A 24,870-nucleotide genomic window follows, 5' to 3' on the forward strand; every position below is an offset into this window, starting at 1 on the left:
AACCTTGTATGGTGTGATTTTATTATTAGCAATAGTAAACCAAAAGTAAAATGAACAGGTAAAATCATTACATCTGATTACTGCGATGATTAATTTATCATTAAAATGATTACTAATTGAAATTTTTATATTGAAAGTGTTAGAGCCCTCTGTATTCCGCTTTTGTTTTTTAAACAATAACATTTTACAGACGTACATGTTTGAAACGTCCATGTTTGAAACGTCCAAATGGTTCACTATCATAAGAATACATAAAATACAGAAAGAAGGAGACATGAACAAATGAATATAATTTCAATTATCATATCAATATATTTATCAAGCAGCCATACAATTTCAAACATTTCTTTTAGATTGATCACAAATAGCATCAAGAACATAATTTATATACTGTTCAGTTTTTTATCTCAAAGAGCACTTAACTCCCACAATATTTAAAAAAATTAAAAAATCTCTATCTGTACAACTAGCATACAGTCACAATCATGCTTGTTATCAGTAGTCTCTGGTTCTGTAGTAACTACCAAAATAATCATTCTAACATACATACACATGTACAACAATTCAGGCAAAGTTTTAATATGTTTATTAATGACGGCCTAGAATACACAGTCCCATAATATCTACTGTATGTTAGTGCAGCGAGGTTCATGTGATTTTGAAGAAGAAAACATTTTGCTAGTCAAACGACCAATTTATTCAGAGCTGCCAACCATTTCGTTTTTGCCGGAATTACCCAGTTTTTTCCTCCCAATTACGGTATTACGTTTTTTCTTCATTAAATTAGTTTTTTAATAATTTTTTTAATAATTTTTTTTTTTTTTACATACCGCACGTCAAACAACTGCCCTAAAATGGTGATTTGATCACAAATTCAATAGAAAACTAATTTTAACACGTACTTGAAGAGAAAAATATTCTCAAAAAAAATGAAATGACGATAATACCAAAATAACCACCAAAAAAACTACCTGCTTGTATGGAAAAAACAGCATGATGAATGATGCATTGGAAGTGTGTTGCGCATGGTTGTAAGTTTCGTTTTCATGAATTCCTTTTTTTGGGCTTGAAATTCCTTTTTTTTTGCCATCATGATTCCTTTTTTTGGTCGCACAAGGTTGGCAGCTCTGTTTATTGTATACGATGCCATGGACTTGCATTGTATCTCTGTTGTTATGATATACATGTATGTACGTATCCTACGGGATCGAATGACTTAATAAAGTCCATGCAATATGCGCGTGTCTTGTTTATCTGAACCACGTCTCAATACATGGTGGCAGCAGTGGGATACGAACCCACGCAATAAATCCATTATGATAAACACAGCACTGCCCTCTCTAGGACAGTCTCTTCACTTATTTGGAGAGGACTTATAGTCAAGGTTCTTAAAAATGACTTCTACAGACTACAATGTTTCTTACAAAATGCGTCTTAAAACCAATTTAAAACACAATATTACCCACATAGGCTATATGATACAGTTTCATAATAGACAATGGTTAGTGAACATGGAAGTACAAGGTTGATCTCTATCATTATTTTGAATACAGCTAGAGCAATTTTTAAGAAGTCAATTCCTCAGAATCAACGGTGTAATGACAGAGTTTGATACAAATAAACAAGTTGATTGTTTTTTTTATCACAAAATAAACAAACACATTGCTATTAATTCAGAGCACCACTGTGGACCTAAAGTTCATTTTAGAGGCCTTGCTCAAAAACTACAGTATTACATAGATTGTTCAGAAATCAGGGTGCATTTTGAGGTAGAGTTTGAAAGTTTTGTTTGCTAAAATGTATATGTGAAGAGCCGCAACTGACAATAATGCACTATTGAAGGAAGAAATGAATCGATAAGTGATGCATGATTATTGAAGGAATGTTATTTCTTGTGAAATACAGAATAAAAATTATAAACTGTTTCAAAAACAACGGGTCATGTTTAAGGCAAGCACAGAATCATCAGAAATAATTTATAAAAATTCATGATTATAAAATTACAATTCATTCTATAACATAGCTCTCTATATACACTAATATACAGGTCGAAAGTATTTATCATTTTAATACTAGACTATATACTACATGGTGCAAGATGTTTTTGAACTGTACAACACATCATATTCAAAATTTAGTGAATCACCATCAAGAGAAATGATTACTTAAAAATGACAAAGAGTACATGTCTAAGAAAATAGTTCTATGCAAATATGAAAACTGATATAAAGCAAGATGAAATCCTGATCACATTAAAGTTGCTCAAGCGTGGGTATATAGAGGGCAGCACACGGACGTACGCACGGGAGCGTATTAACCATTGGCTTAGTTATATGTAGTGATCGCCAAGTTGCCTACTTCACAACGGATTCACGAACGACTATATACCCACACATGAACATCTTTGAAATACACTACCAAAGAACTTTAGAATTTAATATAAGAAGATTGTATTGAACCTAATGAAGAAAATATATCACATGTGAATAACTGCTCCATGGGGAAAGGGGGGGGGGAGCTGGCGCCCTGCCTACAGATTTTGCAAGAAAATATTTTCAGGTAATTTGCTACTATACACAGGTTTGGGAAGCAAGTCTGTGTATTCATTCAAATCTTGCCTCATTTACTTCAATGACAAAATTTCTTTAAAAATTTTGCTTTGTTCCCCTAAAAATGTATTTGTTATTTATTTTTCCTTTCCTTGCAAATGATGGGAGGGGGGGGGGATATCTGGTATTTGCAATATTTAGAGAGAAACCGCAATATGACACAATACAAGTGAACACTCTTTGAACTTTGAGTATACTTTAAACATATAAAAAGTCATTCTAACAAAGCACCCTTTCATAATTATTTGCTGATGTTTTAACATGAATCTTGATTAAAGATAAGCTTGAGTTCTGGTAATGATGGAAAATATATTCTCACAGAATCCAGCAAAACTTACACTGAAAATGTATTCTCACAGAATCCAGCAAAACTTACACTGAATGAACAAGATTACAAATAATAAAATGCAGTGGTTTCAATAGCTTTTCAATAATATTCATTGTAAATTGTTAATGATATCTCGGTAGTTTTATCAAACAGGGCCCTGCTGTTCTGTCCTCCATTAAACATAACCCTGGTGTAAAAGCCCTGATCCCATGAAAAAATACCAAACTATATGTGTCACATAGGACCACTAAGACTAACACTGATGAGGGGTACGTGGGACCGAAGATAAAAGCGAGATTGGGTTAGTGGAATGTAGAGCCAGTGGAACATAGACCAGGACCAATGAGACATAGCACAGGGGGAACAAAGGACCACTGGAATGTAGAACACATGAAATGTTGGACCAATGGAACAAATAAAGAATGGGACCTAGGACTGGAGGAATGTAGGACTAATGTAACATACAAGAATTGAACATAAGACCAATGAGACATGGAACCAATTGGATGTATATAGTTGTACATGTAGGACAAAATGCGACAGGACCATTAAAGCATATAGGACCATTAAAGCATAGGACCATTGGTACGTGGTACCAAAGAGACATTGGACCAGTGAGATGTAACACCAATGGAACATAGAACCAATGAGACATCCAATGTGAATGCGGGACCAATTGCATCTTGGACCAATATTTGAGAGCAGGAATAGTGACCAAATGGACCAGCGGGACGGCATAGAACCAATTGGACATATGACCTATGGGAAGTAGGACCAATGAAACAGCAGACGACAGAGATGACTCCTTAGACGAGTGAGTTGGATGTTGATGAATCTGGGTATTCATCTTCTGTGGGTGATCTTTCAGTCTCCAGCTCATCCATGAGCCAGACCTGGGAGATCAGAGGACGATCTATCCGAATGGGCAGGGCCTGGGTGTAGCGCTGGCCTCCGTACTCGTAATTCACGATCAGGTCAAAGATGAAATCGCCCTACAGAAGTACAAAAAATAAAAGGAGTACAATCAATAAAGTATTGATAAAGAAAAATGAAAGTAAATACCCAAAGTCACTTTGATTCATTATAGATCTAAAACACTACCGGAAAAATCAACAAAGTGGAAAATAATAAATGCTTTTCCTCGCATATTTTTTTTCTAATCTAAGGCCTTGTTCACACGTCAAATTATAAACTGCCTTAGAATACTGTTTTTATCAAAATAATGAATGGGAGAAAAGTAACCTTTATCAAAAACTTGTCTCCAGAAATAATAAATGACATTTCTAAACTTGGTGGCAGCCTAAGGGTTAAAGAATGAGTCGAAGCAACCACTTACTCGGATTCTTTGGATGTTTTCGATGATAGCTTTGTAGAAAGGCGCCTCACCCTGCCTTCCATTGAGGTCAGGCTGATTCAAAATGAAGGAAAGAACAGAGAGATAGTTAAAAAGAAATTGTACACTATTAAGCCACAACCAATTCCCCATCTCCATTACATTTTGAAAAGAACATGAACTTTAATACCTAACATTCATAGAAATATGCCTTTTGATAGCAAATTAGACAATCTTAGGACTTTTTTTTCATATTTCTGTTTTGAAAGCTACCTTGTCAAACTGTCCAATAGCCCTCTCCCCCATTAAAAATGGTCTAAAATACACACCTGGGCCCTGTCTTTAATACAAAGAGTTGCAGTTGATACATATGGCATGTTTGCAGTCTCCTATCTCTAATGTACATAGTTGCGATTGATATCAATTGCAAATAAGTTGCGATTGATATCAACTGTTTGTAATGCAGGGCCCTGGTATCAACTTATGCTTTACTACGAGCCAATTATGAGCAAAGAACAAAGAACAAAGAATATTAATTAAAAGGTGTCAAGGTTTTAGATTTCAAGTACAGTAACTACAAGGAAGTACATGTCAAATGACTTTACATCAAGATTTCTAATATCATGGCAAAAACAGAAACTTCCATTTAGGTAAACAACGACTCATGATTTGTAGAACATACACATACCACTTCTAAGTGTCCCTTCAGCAATTTTCTGTTTTGTTATACAGTTAGGTATTAACACAATGAATCATGATTAGTAGAACACATACCACTTCCAAGTGTCCCTTCAACAATTTGATGTCCACTTCGGGCGGGACCTTGGCGGGGGTAGCCTCGCACCACGTGCTGGCCCCCCTGTTCAAGATCTTGGTAATGATGAGCATGACGTTGGAGAAGCGGATTTCAAACTCGATTTGGGCCACGATGCCGTAAGGAAGCTGGGCTATGGGTATATCACTGGGCAGCTCTGTGTTAGGACAAGAAGGGGGATGCATGGTTAGGTTACCTTGACCTTTTTAATTTATTCATGATACTTCATAGCCCAAGAGTTGTGACATAATGATAATATATTTCATCAATGAAATCATAATCATAATTTGCAATATATTTCATCAATGAAATCATGATCATAATTTGCAATATATTTCATATGATGCAATATCATTTACTTTTGGCATCTTACTTCCCATTTCCATTATCACATTATCATCCCTTTAAATATTTTCAACAACATGATCCTAGCAGTCATAATCATCAATATCTTCATCAGAATTACCTTCATTATCATTGTTATCATCACCACCATTACTGTCATCATCTTCATCATCCTAACCATCACTATCATCACCATGATCATCATCGTCATCACCATCACCAAAATCATTGCTATTACCATCATCATTATCATTATTATCAAAATATTCATCAAGATCTTCTTCATTTTCATCTTCACTATCATCAACATCAGCATCAGCATCAGAAACATAATCATCATTGCCGTTATCATCTTCACCTCCACCATCATCTCCATCATTATCATCATCATTATCATAAACACCACCATCCTCATTATGTTTCCCATCCCCAATGCTTTCATTTTCTTCATAAAATATTTCCTCCTCCTCCTCCTAGTCCAATATTCCTTATCTTCCTGGCATTTCTACTTCTACTACTACCCTCACATTTTAAGAATAAATATTTTCATCAAATACATCATCATCACTACCATCAATAGCTTTATCGTCACTACCACCAACATTATTTTCATTACCGTGGCCTCTTTGCCAAGCGTCGTTGCGGGTATTGAATTCTGTGGTGCGGCCAGTATACGTGATGCAATCTGCCAGAGATCGGTCTTCTTTCAAGTTGCCCATCAAAGAAGGGAATTGCTTTTTGCTGCCATAAGGGTCTTTGTTCACATCTAAAAACAATGACAAAAGGTTTTAAGAATGTACCATTAACGCTCAAAATATGCAAGGGTAGAAAGACATTGTGTCCCTGGCCCCTTAAAAATAAAGGGCAATATTGAACTTTTCAGATAATAAGTTTATTTGCGTGAAAGCAGAAAAATAAAAGATAGAGCGTGACTACAGGTTATAATGAATTTGACAAATATAAGAAAGTTATGAATGTTTGAAATATGAGATCACTTCTCTATGTGAATCTCAAGTTGGGTCTGTGGTATAAACCACTTCAATGTAATTCAATTAATTTCAATATCATGCCCAATTCAACAGTGGAATACATACTATACCGTTAAGTCAAAATCGAAACCTCTGAAAGTTCATTTATCGTTTGTCTTGCGATTGCCAACTTACATGTACGTCAAAATCAGTCATAGGGAATGAGTTCATTTCTGAAAAATTGTTCAAAAACTTGTTGACAGGGAAGAGATCAACATCGTACCGTTTATGACTTTTTTGAGTATGTCATAGATAGAGCATTCTTCGTGGATCCGCTTCACCAGATACTTGGTAAAGATAGCATAGCCTTGATGACTGACCTCGAACGCCTCAGAGTTGATTGTACTACAACGAACAGAAGAGAAATCATCAAATTATGACAATAGAAACAAAGAATAATTGAATTTTTGGCGCGAACAAGAACAAGCCTACAACAACGTGTGCAAGGTTTTCTGGTACTAAACTACACGTACAGGTAAAAGAAACTTGTATGCTGCGTACCGTCAAACCTGTCTTAGTGGCCACCTTTCTTTACAGGCCACCTGTCTATAGTGGCCATGGTATTTTGTCTCTCTTGAGAAAGAATTGTAAATTATATACCCTGTCTAGAAAGGCCACCTGCATACATGGGCCATTTTCTGTGTTTCTTTTGGGGGGCCTCAAAAGGCAGGTTTAAATGTATAACAAAACAGAAATGTGAGTTAAAATGGCCATTTAAGCCAATGCCAATACATCCAAATCCAATTTCGTCCTATGGCATTTGCTCTGAATCTACAAATACAAATACTACATATGTCTATTCTATTAGAGGCCTAAGACAACATTTCATCTACTTTTTACTTCATTGATTTACTAGTTCATTTAATGCCCATTTGAGCCATTATTCATTTTTTCTCCTCATCCCTACTTTGTGATTTAAAGATAAAGTTGAGTTCTGGTCATGCAATTGGATTGTGAAAAAACAATATGGAATCTATCAGAAAAGGTTGATCATCTAGCATCTAAGTATTAGTGCGTACTGCAAGTTTCTGAAATCATCAAAATGATAAGAAATTGGGCCCAGTCTTGGAAAAGTTACAAGTACTGTACACAGAAAGATGTTTATGGGACTACACAAACATGTGGCATAAAAATCCATCCCAAATTTTATGTTGTTACATGCCATATTTAGAATATGAAAGCATTTTAAGAGCCATGCTTTTCAGGGGACATTATTTATTTGATGTTGTTGCACACTTGCATATAACAACAATGATAATGCTCACAAATTATTTTTAACCTCTTCCCAGAACTCAACCTTCTCTTTAATTGCTGAAGCAGGCCTCCTCACAAGCACTTTCAGAGGGGTCTAGAATGGACTTTTTAAACTGCATGCATGAGCCATATGTAAAAATTTCAAAAAGTTGGGGATCCAGACTTTGATTTTGGGCACACATGTCCTGAGTGCATGTTACTAAGTGTTGAGCCTTGCTGAAAGAAATAATTATGAAAAGTAAAGATACAGTAAATTTGTATAACTTGCAGTCATTGTTGTGGTCACACAAATAAATGAATCATAAAGGTAAATGCACCAATGTTGTACTCACGCTGCATATCCATACACTGTGTTTCCTTTCGCTTCAGACTCGAAGCGTTTGAATTCGCCCTGAGTAAAGTCATTGCTGACAAGAGAAATTCAAGAAAAGTTAAAAAGGTACTATTACACATTGGAAAATATATCGTAATAAATCTTCCCCTAATGATTACCGTAAATCTCTATGTACAAGACGCTCTTTTTGCCGCCGAAAAAAATTGAAAGTCGGGGGTGCGTCTTATACAAAGGTTTTTTTTTTTTTTTTAAAGTTTCGATTTACGCCCCTCCACCTGGCACTATGCCTGGCAATGTCTCCCAGCTCAGTAATCGGTGTGTTGACTCACCACTCTGAAACTAGAACAACACTCAAATTTGTCTGTCATCTTGGTTTAAAAGTAATCTTTCTAATAGATCTCAATATGTAGTTTATAATAATAATTCCTCCAATTTTTCTTCTATTACACACGGCGTACCACAAGGTTCTATCCTAGGTCCTCTGCTGTTAATTTACATTAATGAGACTTACAATTTGCGACAGATGTCCAAAAGAAGAACGTTGAGGGCGGTATTCTTCTCCTGCATGCTGGCCAGCACCTCCTCCGCACATATACATTCCTCAGGCAGGTAGCCAGTGGGGGCATCAGCGGGAACCATGTACGTCTGCCCGCCCTGCTCAAACCCATGCCCACTGAAGTAGAACAGACCTGTTATTGGGGGAAATTATTTCAACATTTGAATTAGAGGTCACACTTTATACTGGTATGTATTTATTTATTTCAATAGTATTAGATTTAAATATTAAGAAAATAAATCATGTTCCTTTTTGTATATCTAACATCATATCAGGGAGGATATATGTAGGGTGTTCATCTTGAAGTTACAATTTCATAATATTTTTGGTCCTTCATAAACAATAATCCCCTGCACATGTGGTTATTTCCTACCCCATTACACATTAAAACAGATAAAGTATGTACTGTATGAAGTATATTATCTTTCACCTATTTTTTGTTCTTTCTCTGCATCTCCTGTTTGTCTGTTCATCTTTGCCTCCTTCTCACCTTCTCTAGTTTTATCTCTCTCTCTCTCCCTCTCTCTCTCTCCCTCTCCCTCTCCCTCTATCTCTCTCTGTTTCTCTCTCCTCTCTTAACACTCACTCTCTTTTACTTCTTTTCACCACAGTCTCTGTTTCTTTCTCAATATCTACCCAATTTGCAGGTACTTTTTCACAACAACAAAAATTTTGTTTCAAAAGTCTTATAAAAAACCCATCAATCTCTCATACTTTCTCCCACTGTCTTTCTCTTACTCTCCACCCCTCCTTCTCTCTGTGTATCTGTCTGCATGTCTCTCTCTCACTCATTCACTCACCCACTCACCCATTCACTCACCCACTCACTTACCCACTCACTCACTCTCTAAGTTACCCACTCACTCACTGATTCACCCACCCACTCACTCACCCACTCACTCATTTACCCACTCACTCACTCACTCACCCACTCACTCACTTACCCACTCACTCACCCACTCACCCACCCACTCACTCACTCACTCACCCACCCACTCACTCACAAACCCACCCGCTCACTCACCCACTCACGCACTAACCCACTCACTCACTCACTCACCCACTCACTCACTCACTCACCAACCCACCCATTCACTCACTCCCTCCCTCCCTCCCTGCCTTCCTCCCTCTCTCTCTAATGCCCTTACCATAGACTCCTTCACTGAGCAGAGAGCAGAAGATCTTGAGAGCCTTTCTCATCTCAGCAACAGTGAGGTTGAGAAGTGACACAACCTTGAAGTTCATGCGGTAGAGGTTATACGCCATTTTCTCCATGTCGTTGCCAGGTGCGGACAGTGAGGTCCCTGACCTGTAGGCCTCGTTCCCAATGAGTAAAGCTACCTTGTCTGTGGCTATATTATGGGAGAAAGAAACCAAATGACTTAGCTGATACATGTATCAGATTAAAACTAGATGGAACTTCAAAATGATGCCTACGCCATAGAACGATTTTCTGGTGTTATTACAAGCTATTTTTTAATATACATGATCTTTGACCTCATGACCCTAAAATCTTATCAGTTCATTGGCTCTGCAAGATAAAATACATGTCCTGAGTGTGATAGTAATCCATCTGTCGGCTCTAATGATCATTTGATTTGATTTGATTTGATTTATTGGTTTCTGCATCTTTTTTTTCTTTTTTTCATCATACATTTTCATGAACATAATATAGTTTGATACAATATTTTAAGTGTGTATAATTTTATACAGATAATGAACGAATTTAAACACACGTTATAGATAATAATTCTGATTCATTTGAATCATAACATACATATTGTTTTCTATTTGTTAAATAATTTTTAAACCATTGTATAGCAACACCCCTCAATCCATAGTATTCCAATTTACGTATAAGAATTTTATGGTCAAGAGTGTCAAATGCCTTGCTCAGATCCATGAATACTCCAATAACATGCTTATGATCAGCTAAGGCATTTGACAGTGATGGTCTAAGGCTGTGCACAACAGTGTAATGAGGTACCCGAGTACACTCCTATGTTTACAAGCGAATACTCGAGTATTCGGACGCCATGTTTTTTTTGTTTTTGTTTTTGTTTTTGTTTTTTTTTTAATTTTTTTTTTTATTTTATTTATTTTTTTTTTATTTATTTATTTATTTATTTTTTTTTTTTTTTTTTGCCACCACCATACATACCACTGGAGCAGTATCCCAGTTCTGTCGCCGAAAACGCATGCAATTTTACTTTGAGTTGCAGTTGAAGGCGCCGATTTAATAATAATAATAACAGTGAACAATGCTGTTTTAAAAACCAAGGATGGCAGAATAATCCATTTTCCTCCAAGTCCAAGCAGAAATCCAGACATTTGGTCCCAGTTTCTGAGTGGTGAGTTTGACAGTGCTTGAGTTGGGAAACATTTTTACCGACGGCACCATGCCAGCGGCCGCCGCTCACCCAGGCACGGGTAAGCGTCGGCCTGGACATTTAAAAAAAAAAAAAAAAAAAAAAAAAAAATTTGCGGCCGAATATTCGGGTACGAGAAATCGTACCCGAGTAGTTGTCAACCGTGCGGGTACTCGAGCATTCGACTACCCTTCACAGCCTTTTATTTGACACTCTATCAAATAATTGTAACAATGCTAACTCCGTTGAATGAAATTTTCTAAAACCATATTGATTTTCATACAATAGTTCATTTTTTGTTAGAAAATCATACAGTCTATTATAAGTCAGTCTTTCTAAGACTTTAGAAATACTTGGTAAGATAGAAACAGGTTGGTAATTTGAAACTAGAGAAGAGTCGTCTTTTTTGTATATTGGAATTCCTTTTGCTACTTTCAGTGAGTCCAGAAAGACTCCTGTTGTAAGTGATAAATTACAAATGTGTACTAGAGGCGTTACAATACTTCCTGCTATTTGTTTTAAAAAGTGCGTACTCATCTCATCATGACCACAAGAATAACTTATTTTCAATGAATTGATAATATTCAAGATTTCAAAACAGTTTGTAGGCATAAAGAAAAACGATTTATCACATTTACGAAATACTTATTAAAACAATCTGGTATATCCTTAGAGTCTGAAATTGTCTGACCATCATTGTTAATATTAATGTTTGACTTGGTCTTTTGCTTTCGAAGAGTTTCTTTTATGACTTTCCAGGTAGATGCCATATTACCGTTAGCATTTTCAAATTCTTTTACATAGTGCATTTTACGAGATAGTCTAATTATTGTTGTTAATTTATTCCCATAACATTTATATTCGTATTTATTCTCGTTGCTTGGATCACGGAGAGTACGTTTGTACAATATATTTTGTCTCTTAATTGAACGAAAAATTCCCTTCGTTATCCATGGATGTTGTGGTTTTCTTTTATTTTTATTTTGTTTAGTCTTTGGAATACATCTATCAAAGTGGGCTGAAAATATATTCCAAAATAGTTCATATGCAGTATCAGTTTCCCGACAAGATAGTACATCATTCCATGTTTCCATCATTAAATCATTATTTAAAGATAATATATTTTCTGCTTTAAATTTACGAGACATTGATATTTCCTTTTGTTTTGTACGAGACATGAGATCATTATTACAAATAAGAAATATAGGAATGTGATCAGATATTTCACTGTAAACTAGACCAGCATTCATATGTTCAGTAACAACATTCGTAAAAATATTATCTATTAAAGTTGATGTGTTCTGCGTAATTCTTGTAGGTTTATCGATGGCTCCAATGAAAGAATTCGCTTGTAGAATATTCACAAAAGTATTATAATTATTATTAACCGAGTTCAACAGGTCTATATTAAAATCACCCATCAAGTATACATCTTGATTTTCATGATTTATCCGTTCTAATAAAATGTTTAAATCTTCCAAAAATATATCAACGCTCGTATTTGGAGGCCGATAGATCGTGCAAACAATAACATTTTTTTTATTTTGCAAGTTAATTTCTATACTTTTTGAGTCAATGAAATTATTGTTGAAGGTAAGATCTGGTCTTATTTTATACGAAAAAAAATTTGATACATACATCGCAACTCCACCACCCCTACCAGATTGTCTATCAGAACGTATAAGTGAATAATCATTGATATTATATATAGGTGGTCAGTTGTCACTCAACCAAGTTTCAGTAACACCTATTACTGAAAAGTGTATAGTAAGAGAAGACAAAAGAAGATTTAAATATTCATGGTTTTTGGCAAGACTACGAGCATTGGTATGAAATAGGCTGAATGACTGTTTGTGATTCTTAAAATTTGAATTAAATTCATGAGGAAGGTAATCTTTACAAGCTATGGCATCGTGTATACTTGGGTTTATCTCTTCATCATCAACCATCGTTATATAAAATTGTCCCTATGTCGTGTATGACCTGACAAGTATCATGCAATAGTGAGATTATTATTACCAACAAAGGAGGGGATAGAAAAAGAAAGATGCAAGTCAAAGAGGGTGTTCCAGCTGAGGTACATGGGTACATTATAATACAATTAACAAGTGAAATAACAGTATGTCACATATCAACTCTCCGTATTAATGTAAACAAGATATATATGGTCTTCTTATCAGACATCAACATTATTATTTACAACATTTTACGTCAAGAGTAAATAGAGTGATAGAGGAGGGAGAAGATGAAAAGTTTACAGAAAGCAAGAAGAAATTCATCATTACATAGCGATGGAGTGTGTAAAATACATACACAAAACATGCATTCATTCCACAGTCTTACTTGACGTTACTGGTTGGCTTGAAGATGTAGGGGACTCCAGCTTGGTTTCGCCATTTACCACCGGAGAAATGGAGTTTCACGTTGTTCTTATACAGTTCCTGAACGGATGTATTCCATTTTCTCTTCTCGATGAGATCTTCGTAGGTGAGGTCGTCAGTCATATAATAATTTTCATCCGCTAACTTCTCACGCTGGTTCCTCATGAGATCAATTTTCTGACGATACGAGAGGGTTTTGAGCAAGATGTGCCTTGGGCGACCTTGTGATGATTTCCCGTCTTGATGCGCTCTTTCAACCTTGATGTCGAGCCCGAACTTGACCTGTGCGATGTTTTCTACGAGAGCTACCCAGTCCTCTTTGCCGGTGGTAGGCTCCGGGATTCCAACGATTCGTACGTTGTTCCGCCTGGAAAATCGCTCGCTCTTGTTGATTGCTGAAGTTTGCTTCGTTGTTTCCAGTCGCAACACTTGAACTTCCTTTTCAAGCTTACTCATTCTCTTTTCCAGCTGCCTATTCTTCTCCTCAACCTCCGTCACTCTCTGACTTTCAAATTCTATTGCCGATCCTAGCTTTGTCTCGACCAGCTTGATGTTTTCGACGAGAGATTCCAATGCTTTCTCTATCATACGTTCAAAGTTCTTTGTTGCCTCTTTGAAGTATCGTGCAATTCCTGCTGCTGTTCTTTGTCATGAAGATCGCTCGGAATGTCATCAGGCGGCAGGTAACTGATGGGTGTACCCACTGTCGATGGACCTGCTGTTGCAGAGGCGGTCTTTGGACGAGTACTGGGCCCTGGAGTGTTGGCGGGTTTGGTCGTATCAGTCCGTTGAGCTTTTCCTTGCGGGGAAGCCTTGGAAGATGGAGAGTTGACATCATGTGGTTTTGGCTTCAAATTCCCCTTTCCGTCTTCTTTAACCTTCCGTGGTAGCGTCGTTCTTCCTGCTTCTTTCATAATGGTAACTTGGGATGATCAAAATCGCGCAATATACAGATATTTCCAATAGATATTTCCAAAAGATCGGGAGAGTTGACAGTTCACTGTGTTATTCGTTCGCCATGTTATAAACTGTTAGTTATTTATAGGCATACATAATAAACCCCATGACCTTTGACCTCATGACCCTAAAATCTAATCTGTTAATCTACTACATACATGTACATGAACATGAACATGCCCACACTCACTATGCATGCAATACACAGCTTGTTGTGTAGCAGGGGTTGCATTTGCACAGATTGCAACACTCACTCAGTAATACCACTTTCCTTCTGCAAGGCCACTACGCACAGACTATACAAGGACCCTTTTGTCACTGGGCTGATATCTCTAACCCAAATACAATTTTTCTATGTTTTTCTAATTTTTGTAAGCGAGTGAAGCAAATGAGAAGAAGGTATAAGATTTACAAATCGATCACCTACATTTAACTGCCTAATAAGAGATGTCAAATGCCTAAATATGAGTTGACAGTTGCCCCAAGAGTTGGTAATTCTAAAATTCTTGTAAACATTGTACACGTTCACCACTGCCCTCTATCACCGATCTCGGTATTCATTTTCTGATACGAACAGGTTTTAATCTTGCAAAGCCAACCCACTCTCTACATACTCATACATATTCATGGTCTCACTATTCAATTTGAGATTGTTTGATGGTAAATGTTTATTACAAACCTGTAAATTTTTCTTCTGGGGTTAGAAACTTCAGTTCTGCCACCTTAGAATCTTCAGACTTTATGTTCTCTGCAGTCACACGACAAAAGTACTTGCCAGCATCAGACGTTTTCAAGTCTTGGAAGCACAGTTGATTTGTCGTTTCACCTGTTTTAAATTGTAACAGATATCAGTAAATAAGGTAAAGCACTGTGGCATTGTACTATGAATAAACGTATGAATAAAGAGTGGCCTACTTGGGATACTGAATAAACAGTGTTTTGTATACAAACATTTCAAGGCTCCGACTCGCAGGCCCAGGTTTAAAACCAGCTGGCTAATCTCACATTCACATTCATATTGTCCAAACCTCGCAAGTCTTCTCAGTCTATTATATCCCAAGTTGGCCACTCAATATTCAAATTTGCATCTTCTTTGTTTTATCTTTATATATCAAATTGAAATCCAACTACCACATAAATCTGTGAATATTGATGTGCATCCCCTCTTTCTTTCTTTTTTCTTCTTTTTTCTGTCTTTTTCCCCTTTTCCAATATTTTGTTCCTCCATATTTGTATTATTATGTATCTTTTGAGGGTAGTCATACTATCAAGCTTTGCTTACTTTGTCAACCCTCCTGTTTGATGTTTTTCGATTAGTTACAGCCAGCCTTGCTTTATTCTACATATATTCTTTTGTCATGTGTAAATTTGCAATGTTTGTTAGTTATATATTTGTTAAAATGCAAAAGAAAAAGAAAATCAAACAGAAATAAATAAATCAAATCAAATCAAACTATAGAGGTGTTGTGGTCTAGTGGATACATCATCACCAGACTGCGGATCACATGATTGTGGTCCGAGTCCCACTGGGGTACTAATCTCCACCCAGGACTTAAGTTGGTACCGGAAGGAAGGAATTCCTTGAGTGCTGTGAGCACCGAAAATCAGTAGCCTAGCAGAACCATTGTATTATTGTAGCGCCATTGTGAGATTTAAAATCATTTCAAGGACAGGAACAGAAAGGAAGAGATATCATTCACTGCACAAAGTTTTTGTGACTTTCTCATTAAAATCTTCACGTTATCAGCAATTACAAAGACCTTGCTCTTCTAAGGTGTTTTAGCAAATACTTTTTACATTATGTAATACTACTAATTATTCCTAACATGTCATACCGTGATATATCAAACTTTGGCAAAAGAATGTATTTATTATTTTCTTTCTTTATTTATTTCTGATATTTATAGAGGGTGGCACATATCACCAATTTGGTGGTCTTCCATGAGGCCCTGTTTGGTAAGAATAAAACAAATAGCAGCAGCAAAAACAAAATAGATAAATACACGAGCATATAAACAGGTGAAATACAAATTAATACAAATGTATCAATGAAGTACGGCTGGCAAATTTTCAAGTGAAATAAGACAATTAAGGCATATCTTCAAACATTTTAGAAAATGCCCTTCCTTCAAGATCAAGTTTCAAGTTCAGTACCTTCTATTGGTTGGCCGTCCTTGTACCACTGGAAGAAGAGCTTGGCTGTACTGCAGCTGGCCAGGCATTCCAGCTTCTGATCGACTGACGGCAGGCATTGGACGTCGATGGGATCCCTCAAGATCTCAATGTTGCACCTCTGAGTCCTCTTCAGGGACTCCGCCAGGGTCGTTATGGTAACGTTGCTGGTGGTACTCCAGGCCTCGGCAACTGAGTTGTAGACGTGGCATATGTACTGGCCGGCATCAAGGGACGTTGCTTGAGCAAACTAAGGATATTGAGTTTTGGGGGGATGGGAGCAACAAAAATTGCATGAAAGCTAGAGACATACTCTCATCTGTGCAATGCTGTCATATTTCACATACACTAGACTTGGTATAAATACCAAGAACTTGCTGCAAGAGACTCAGAATCTAGCAGATTCAGAAATTATGATGATGATTTTTTTTCCTTCATGGGCGGTTCTACTGAAGTGAATAGAGAATGTTTGTATTACATAAGCCCAGTTGGTCGTAAAAATGAGCTTCACTCTCTCTGATCGACAGCAATGATAGCGGGAAAATACAACACAATTATTGGACTTCCTATCATTTATATTTTCTAAGAATAACAGTACAGAAGGTAATTGACTAATGAATGAGAAAGTTGACATTAAAATTCAAATATCTCTTTTTAACAAAACAAGGAAACATGTGAATTATATGTAAAGGGGACACACTGATCAACATGTACGGTATATGTACAGCTGTATGAATTATACAATAGTGTCAATTTTTCAAAAGTAAGTTTTCATTGTACATGTTCTTAATCACATTAACATATGTGCCTGCATGTTTATTTGCATAGATGGTGTTCAAACTTGTCAAAATTTATTACCAGTATTTATTTTGCATCCCTAGTAGTAGTAGTAGTATTTATTTTCGTATAAAAAACATAGTAAAAATGCATAAAATACGATGGATAGCCCACATTCAGCTAACCCGACATGGGAAAGCTGGTCTTCCGTGGGGCCCGGAACAATTACATAAACAAAACAAAACATAAATACATTATATGAACAACAGTAAATACATTTTGAAGAAAGAAAACAAAAAGAAGTAATATAAAATAAAGGGATAAAAAAAAAAAAAAAAAAAAAAAAAAAAAAAAAAAAAACATTTCATAAAAAACAAGTAATCACAACAAAATAAGGAGGGGGACCATGTGCTACTGTAACAGTTCTGCAATCTGTAATGTTAAAGGGATAGTTGAGTTCTGTTGCAGAGGGCGCTACACAAAATAATTTTTTTGGTGAGATAATGAAAAACTGGGTGGCAAATTTGAGAACACATACAATTTAAATGACAAAATCATCTTTGTTTGATCAAAATCGGTTAAGAGACGGCTGAAATATCCATAAATATAACCAATTCTAATATTTGTGTACCACCACAAATATTTGATAATTTGAACCAGCCGTTGAAAAAACAAATTAGCACCTTATACGTTTTATTCCAGCCAGTGCCGATGTTGCCTTTTTGTTGGCTTTATCGTGTTGGTTATAATACGCACGTGTATAGTTATTATAAATTAATTCATGCATTAGCGGTCACCATATTTTTTTAAAGTGGAGCTGAATTGGTATGATCGTATTGCCTAAATTTCACACATTTAGGGGTCTAAAATTACCTTCATAACAATTTTAGGTCCTAAAACAGCACTAGAAATGTCATAAATGAGAATAAGAGCAATAGCCATGCACTTTGAAGGAATTTGTGGTCTGAAACAAGAACTCAACTATCCTAAACCAACCTGCAGAACTTCTGAAGTGCAGCCTTTGATGTGCTCCTTGTCGATTGCCCCTGTCTTAGGGTTGTCCTCGTACTTGTACCACTGGTAGTCTGGCTTGGGACAACCGGTAGCCCTGCACGTCAGCACCAGCTCCCGCCCCTGGTCTACACGCAGGTTACCCTCTGGCTGCTGCCTGATCACCGGCGGGGCTAGAATCTGCCCACTGGGGCTAGTACTAGGTGGAGCTATCAAGGAGAAAAAGAAAAAAAACGTAATGAAGTCATTCCGCAGAGGGCTCCACTTAAGTTAAACTGGGCTTGGTTACAGTGATGTGTGTGTAATTGGATGTCAAACAGATATGATTATTTACGTCTGGGGACTGACCTTTAACGTCACCTTCCGAAAGACGTGTTACAGTGTTTAGTTGCTTCTGCATTACTAGTACATTGACAGGAAGTGTCCTACTGCGGTTAGACTATAAATGAATTACTTGGAGAAAATATCCTTATCCCTGTCTATTTTATAACACTTGACCTGTGTCGGTACTACCTAACATTATACTCTGACTTACCCGACTAATGATTTTAGCATCATTCTGCCTTATAGAGTCATTGCTTTGTGACGATTTACATTCACCTCTAATGTAATTAAATTGTAATAACATAGCTGGGAGAATAAAGGAATCGATCAGATCAGTTTTTCCCAATTTTTTTTTTTTTTTTTCCCCAACTGTTTTAACTCAAACTGTCAGATTATCTTTAATTGTACATCTAGCATTGAAGTCACTACCTTAGCACCATTTTCTCTCATCTGAATAATGTTACCCTTTAGAGGTGTCGTGGTCGAGTGGATATGTCACCGGACTGTTGATCACAAGGTTCATGGTTCAAGTCCTGCAGCGGCACTAATGTCCTTTTTGGCAAGACATTGATCTACATTCGCCACTCTCCAACCAGGTGCTAATTGGGTACCCGGTAGGATGCGAAAGCTAATGTGGTTAGATTTTCAAGTGTGCGCTTGTACAAATGACGCCTGGCTGTAATGCTCCCCAGGGAGTGGAGAATGTGCATACATTGTGTGCGGGTAAGCCTGAATCCGATGGCCGGGGTCATAATATATATCTGTAAATCGCTTTGAGAGGGCCTGCGGTCCTGAAAAGCGCTATATAAGAACGAACTATTATTATTATTATTATTATTTAAGAACCAACCTGTATGTCCTCTGATTACAGTGAGGTAGGCCCACTCTGTGAACTTAGAACACTGCTGGCCGTTGGGTATATGGTAGACCTTGCAGCAATAACCCCCTGCGTGACTATCGTCCGCTGACTCAATTTCGAGGACCGAGTCGACCGCACCGCTGACTTCGTCATAGACGATCTCACCTCCTTCCGTGCCTTTCGTATGTGCCCTATACCACTGGTATCTACAGGGAATAAATAAATTAAAGATGATTTACTTGGACAGATCTTGGAGGCAGATCAAAAGGAGTTCATGCAGATGTAGTTTTTTGCTTTATACTGATCACGACAATTAATCCCTGGACTAAATCACGCCCCCCCCCCCCCTTTAGGAGATAGTCGTCAAGGGAGTAAATGCCCAAGAGGCTATTTTCCTAGGGGGTACAATGTATTTTTCCCTTGGAGAGTGGTTATTCATGTAGGATATTGCTTGGTACATTATCCATGATTTCCTGTGAATTGAAGTGTGAATATATCGAAAAGGAATGCTAGATAACGACTGTACATGTGCTAGGCTATGACCCTTCCACCCCAATGGCTCCTGGCACATCAATATCAAGCAGTGCTTGCCTTGGAGACAGCGTGTGTGTGTGTGTAGATTGTAGCGTATAAAACAGTCCTCATGGGTTTCACATGTGCAGTGTAGGTATAACCATTGTTAGAAATCACTACCATGGGAGTGTTACACAAAGATTAAGATCGACTTTAAGTTGGACTTAACTATGGCAGGCCATTCATGCCACTGGTTACTCTCACCATTGGTCTCTCAATTGTGATCTTTAGATAATGTTTTTTCCCCTCAATAATGAACTATCAAAAAATGTAAAGTCTGTAGATTTGTGACCATGATTTATACGTCCCTTGAGAGACCAATGCCAGTAAATGGTGAGAGCAAACAGTGGCATGAACTGCATGCCCGCCATAGTTAATTCCAACATAAAGTCAATCTTAGTCTTTGGGAAACTCTCCCTAGGATGGGATATAAATTATTTTCTACCTCTCATTTGTTTAATATAAATCACTTGCGGAGGAAAAAAACTCCACAGAAGTCTGGTATTGCTGGTATCTTTCTATTTATCATCTAATATACAAAGAAATCTGATAAACATTTTGGGGGGTTTACCAAAACTGAACTTCAGTTTTAAGAGTCAATTTGGGGGTGTGACAATGGTCTTAATCAGTAAAAAGAAGAAAGTTATTAAATACTATTGCTGTCACAAACTCACCTGGGGTAGGGGAAACCTTTTCCTTTGCACGAAAACTTGACCAACTCGCCTGTCATTACACTGCATGAATTTGGATTATCCGCGATGGAGAGCGGCTCTACGCAGGGAGTGTGAGTAGAGAAAAGAAGAAGTTAACAGTCAATGAACTAATTCCCCAGCCTTTTGTTAAATTTGTACACAAGCACATCTCACAAACAAACATTTCTTCCTGTTAGAAAGTGCTTGTGAAATGGTTCTTTTTTACACTTTTCAAATCACCAATTTTTGCGATTTTCAGGGCATCATGGAGTGTGAGAAGAGAAAAAAAGAAGTGAACAGTCAATGAACTAATCCCCCAGCTTTATGGTAAATTTTTACACAACCAGGAGGTCCCGGGCTCGAAACCAAATCAATCCCCATTGCCACATCCCTCGGAGAGGACTCAAAGCCTTCGGTCTCCTGTGGTTTACTTACAAGCATGCTTTCTAAGCAGTCTGGTAAAACTATCAAATCATGTGAATCATAATTTGTTTGAACTAATATTTTGATAATTTGTTTTCAAAAAAGAATCCAACCATAATACAGCATGCATTTGAAATTATGTTTTTGAAGTATGCCAATTCAGATCAGATGTAATGCATCAAATTTTACAGAATAGTAAAGTAATGGTTACCAATTTTATGATAATTTTTTTTTTTACCCTGCACATGCACTTAACATGATTCAAGCACTTTTGACATCTATAAATGACAAAAATCACATTCTGTTGAGAAACTGGCTAAATGGAGCAAATTGGTTGCATCAACTTGCATGCACACATACAGTAGTCCCATATAAGTGTTGTGATAATTTGAGTAAGTTTGTGAAAGACTGAGTTTTGCACAATATGCTTACAACCTTTTCATTGAATGATATATCATTCTAAATGGCTTAATATTCACAGTTCCACTTTTTTCAATACGAATTATCAGAACTACAGAAAACGTTTTCAAAATTATTTACTTGTCCTGAAAGCAAATTTTAGATTTATTCTCGCTGAATTAGACAAACCTGTTGCTTTGATCAAGAGGAGAGCTGCTTCGTAATGTAGTCTGTCTAGGTATGCGGCTAGCTGTTTGACAGTCTTGCAGTAACGTTGGCCCAGGTCCCGCAATAGGGAGTATGATGAGCCCCCTCCCCGCAAGCTAAGACCCTCCATGCTGAAGCGGTTAATCTGAATATCTCTGCATAAAGAGCAAGGGTAAAAATTACATCATATTTAATTCATGTAAAATACAACATACTCATATCATTAACCTGTTGACAGCTGAATTGTATAGGTCCCACAGGCTTAACACAGGGACCCCCAGGTTCTCGTAAGCAAAGGGTTAATAGTGTCGATGATAATAATCCCTAATGCCACAATATCCGTCATACTAGTGATTACAATAATGGTATCAGTGATATCTAAGCAGAATTATATAGTTTTGATTTTCGATGATCATCACGTTCGTCACAGATGTTTTTATGCATGTACACCTAAAAAGTGACCATATGGACATATTCAGTCTCTACATTATACAATCTGATATACCAGTATGAAAATCATACTACCTGTTGCAAGTATTCAATACAGAATGTGCACCATCTCCAGTGATAAGGATTAAACCTACTGTAGGTACTGACAAAAATTCAAGAAATACTGCCATTTCTGAATGAATGCTTCAACAGTGGATGCACACATCAAGGAAAAACACATTTAAGAATTCTAAGACGTTAATAGAAGATATCACTCTGTATAATATATCAGCTCAATTATGAATAGAAAAACAAAAAACTTGACAAATGCTTGTGTCCAAACCCCGGCCCCCACTAAGTGTTATTTAGGGTACGCGAATGCATGTTCCCTCCCTTTGAAAGCACCCCCTAAGTCCGGTGACTTTAATACGGTTCAATTTTGTGTGTGAAAAGTACCTCTCTACTGGAGATTTTGTTCCCGGAATGGGGGGGGGGGGGGGGGGGGGTCGAAACCTATCTGCCAGGTGCACAAAACTACAAGATAAGAAAATCAAATTTGGTGCAATTGGAAGTACTCACGTGTACATGTCTCCCGGTAAAACAGCTATGAGGGCCTTCCAATAGGGCCTTCCGCTGCCGTCTGGGATATCCAGGAGACCAGACAGCTCATCCATGACCTTGAACGGTAGCTTGGTGATGACCGTCTCAGGGTCAATGTTTGCGTGCATCTTGGAGGTCGGAGGTCAGAGGTCAGATGTCAAGTGTGAAGTACAGCCAGGAGGAAAGTTTAGGTGTATAGCAGTGCCAACTGGCTGCTTTTTTCTTTTGACTGGAGAGTAAAAAATGTACCCATCAACGCTTTTCTAGCTTTAATTAATACCAGCCTAAGTAGAAAAGGTAGACCTAGAGACGAAAGAGAGATATGTATAGAATTACACATTCCTTAAGAAAGGGCATTGGTATCATAGACCAAAGCCTAAATGTGTGTACATGTACAGTGTACATGTTATACATGTAGTAGTTTAATTATAATATTATTAAGTTTAAATAATTTACTAGGGGTAGGCCTTCACATTTTCTCCTTTTCTCTTTTGGTAGATCCATATATGGCATAGGGTGATCTACGTATTCCCAATTTGGCCTTATTCTGGGCTTAATTAGAATATCTACCTTTCTCTATTAAAATGGCCAAATGGTCTAAGACAATGAAGAAAACAAATTCTGAGCTTGCCAATGTATGTTAAGCTCAAAATCATGTGAAAATGAGACAGTTTTCCACTGATTTGCGTTGACGGATGTATTACGGAGGCATTTGGTGTTGAGAAGACCATGGTGCTTGACCTTGTACCTTGTACCTTGTGTTCGTCTCTTCCGAAAGGTCCGCTAGGAACTATAACTTGGCGTGACGAGAGTATAAATTTGTGTGTGACTAATCTTTTGAGTAATGAGTGATGATGCGGAGATTCAACTACTCTCGATCTCTGACTGTTATAGTTCCGGAATATTCAACAACAAAATCAGCCCTCAATTAAATATTGCGGTATTTACAAACAAAAGAGGCAACAAAATCAAAGCAGACAAAAGATGTCAATGGCAGAGTTAGACCAAAAATTAGTCTATTTTGTTTGGGAATATGTTCTGCTGTAGTGCTGAGACTACATCTCGATCTGGCTAGCTTCACCAAATCCCTCTCACTTTTAATTGTGCATTTGGGTTTAACAGAAATTCAAGCACTGGCTGCAGGCTGTCAGCTAGGGCAGTGCAGTGTCACCAAGAGATGTACACAACAACAATGTAGGCTTAACTTTAAATACCCCACCATGTATTATTGTATCCATCAGAAATTAGAAAATATCAAATTACTTTTTCAATTTCAAAGGAATTGTTGTGATTGTAATTGTAAATCACATGTATGGACTACGATAAAGAGGAGCTCCAGCTCCAACATCAGCGAAGCTTACATAGTTAATACTATAGGCCGATGAGTCCATGACTCAAATGTAACTAAATGCGTTTGACTGTAGTGTCTCCATCAATCATGTCATAATTCAGATCAGGATACTGATAACTACTTCGTTTGTGAAGCCTGACATGTTACATCATACATGCACGATTAATTACTTTTACCCCCAAATATCACAATAAAATAATCATAATCTTATATTCATTTACACATATTATGCAATTAAACATAATACATTTCTTGATTTGCGTAAGAAACTGTGATATCTTACCCGTTTTACTCAAGAAAGAAGCTCTGTTGTGATCGCTGCCGATTCAATTTCCCTGTTGTTCGAGGTCGTTTACAACAGGAAGTGCAAATTCCCTGCTCTTTCTGCGTGAGCAGTAAACGGTGCAAACATAACACATGCCAACCAATTCTTTATTATTTTTTATTATTTTAATATCATTAAAAGACTTGTTCGATAATAGATAAAATTCGATTTAAACACTTATCATGACTTTTTATTCAACCCAATTAATTTTTATTGTACTTTAACTCATTTTTGTTTTCACTCAAAAACTTCGTTTGAAATACAGTTATTTCACATAGGTCTAATGGTGTAAGTCAATACGGCACCTTCACGGGGTAAAACTGGGGGAAATCCCAACCCATGACGTCATGGTTTGAACATCCAAAGCGGATTCTCCCGGCCCCCCCCACTCAGGGGTCGGAATGACCGCATGCGTGTTGC

General features: G+C 37.2%; 1 protein-coding gene across 2 annotated transcripts; it reads right to left on the reverse strand.

Moving 5' to 3' along the window:
• Window positions 1-1,106: 1,106 nt before the first annotated feature.
• On the reverse strand, window positions 1,107-24,532 carry LOC590194 (mucosa-associated lymphoid tissue lymphoma translocation protein 1). Of its 2 annotated transcripts, none has more exons than XM_030976758.1 (16): window positions 24,409-24,532; window positions 22,754-23,003; window positions 21,728-21,900; window positions 20,699-20,795; window positions 19,443-19,657; window positions 18,254-18,477; window positions 16,463-16,730; window positions 14,988-15,134; window positions 9,750-9,953; window positions 8,557-8,734; window positions 8,044-8,118; window positions 6,681-6,802; window positions 6,046-6,195; window positions 5,045-5,241; window positions 4,274-4,345; window positions 1,107-3,929 (listed from the first exon to the last, which is right to left on the reverse strand). In XM_030976758.1, the coding sequence occupies exons 2-16, from the start codon at window positions 22,900-22,902 to the stop codon at window positions 3,744-3,746; spliced, it is 2,457 nt and encodes an 818-aa protein (XP_030832618.1). In that variant the 5' UTR covers window positions 22,903-23,003; window positions 24,409-24,532; the 3' UTR covers window positions 1,107-3,743. The 2 variants fall into 2 exon arrangements, with proteins under 2 accessions (XP_030832618.1, XP_030832617.1); XM_030976757.1 differs by having other exon boundaries at window positions 22,754-23,077; window positions 24,409-24,520.
• Between the last annotated feature and the right edge of the window lie 338 nt (window positions 24,533-24,870).

This window comes from Strongylocentrotus purpuratus, unplaced genomic scaffold (genome assembly GCF_000002235.5).
Source record: "Strongylocentrotus purpuratus isolate Spur 01 unplaced genomic scaffold, Spur_5.0 spur5_scaffold_9, whole genome shotgun sequence".
NCBI classification, from domain to species: domain Eukaryota; kingdom Metazoa; phylum Echinodermata; class Echinoidea; order Camarodonta; family Strongylocentrotidae; genus Strongylocentrotus; species Strongylocentrotus purpuratus.

Bases quoted from the DNA above. Each gene is read 5' to 3' on its own strand.
- LOC590194 (XM_030976758.1), bottom strand. From the start codon at position 22,902: ATGCACGCAAACATTGACCCTGAGACGGTCATCACCAAGCTACCGTTC. The intron at 9,954-14,987 runs GTTTGTAATAAA...CCCATAATATAG, and splicing joins CCCAGAAGAAAAATTTACAG to CCACAGACAAGGTAGCTTTA. The intron at 3,930-4,273 runs GTAAGTGGTTGC...GTACTTCTGTAG, and splicing joins AAAACATCCAAAGAATCCGA to GGCGATTTCATCTTTGACCT.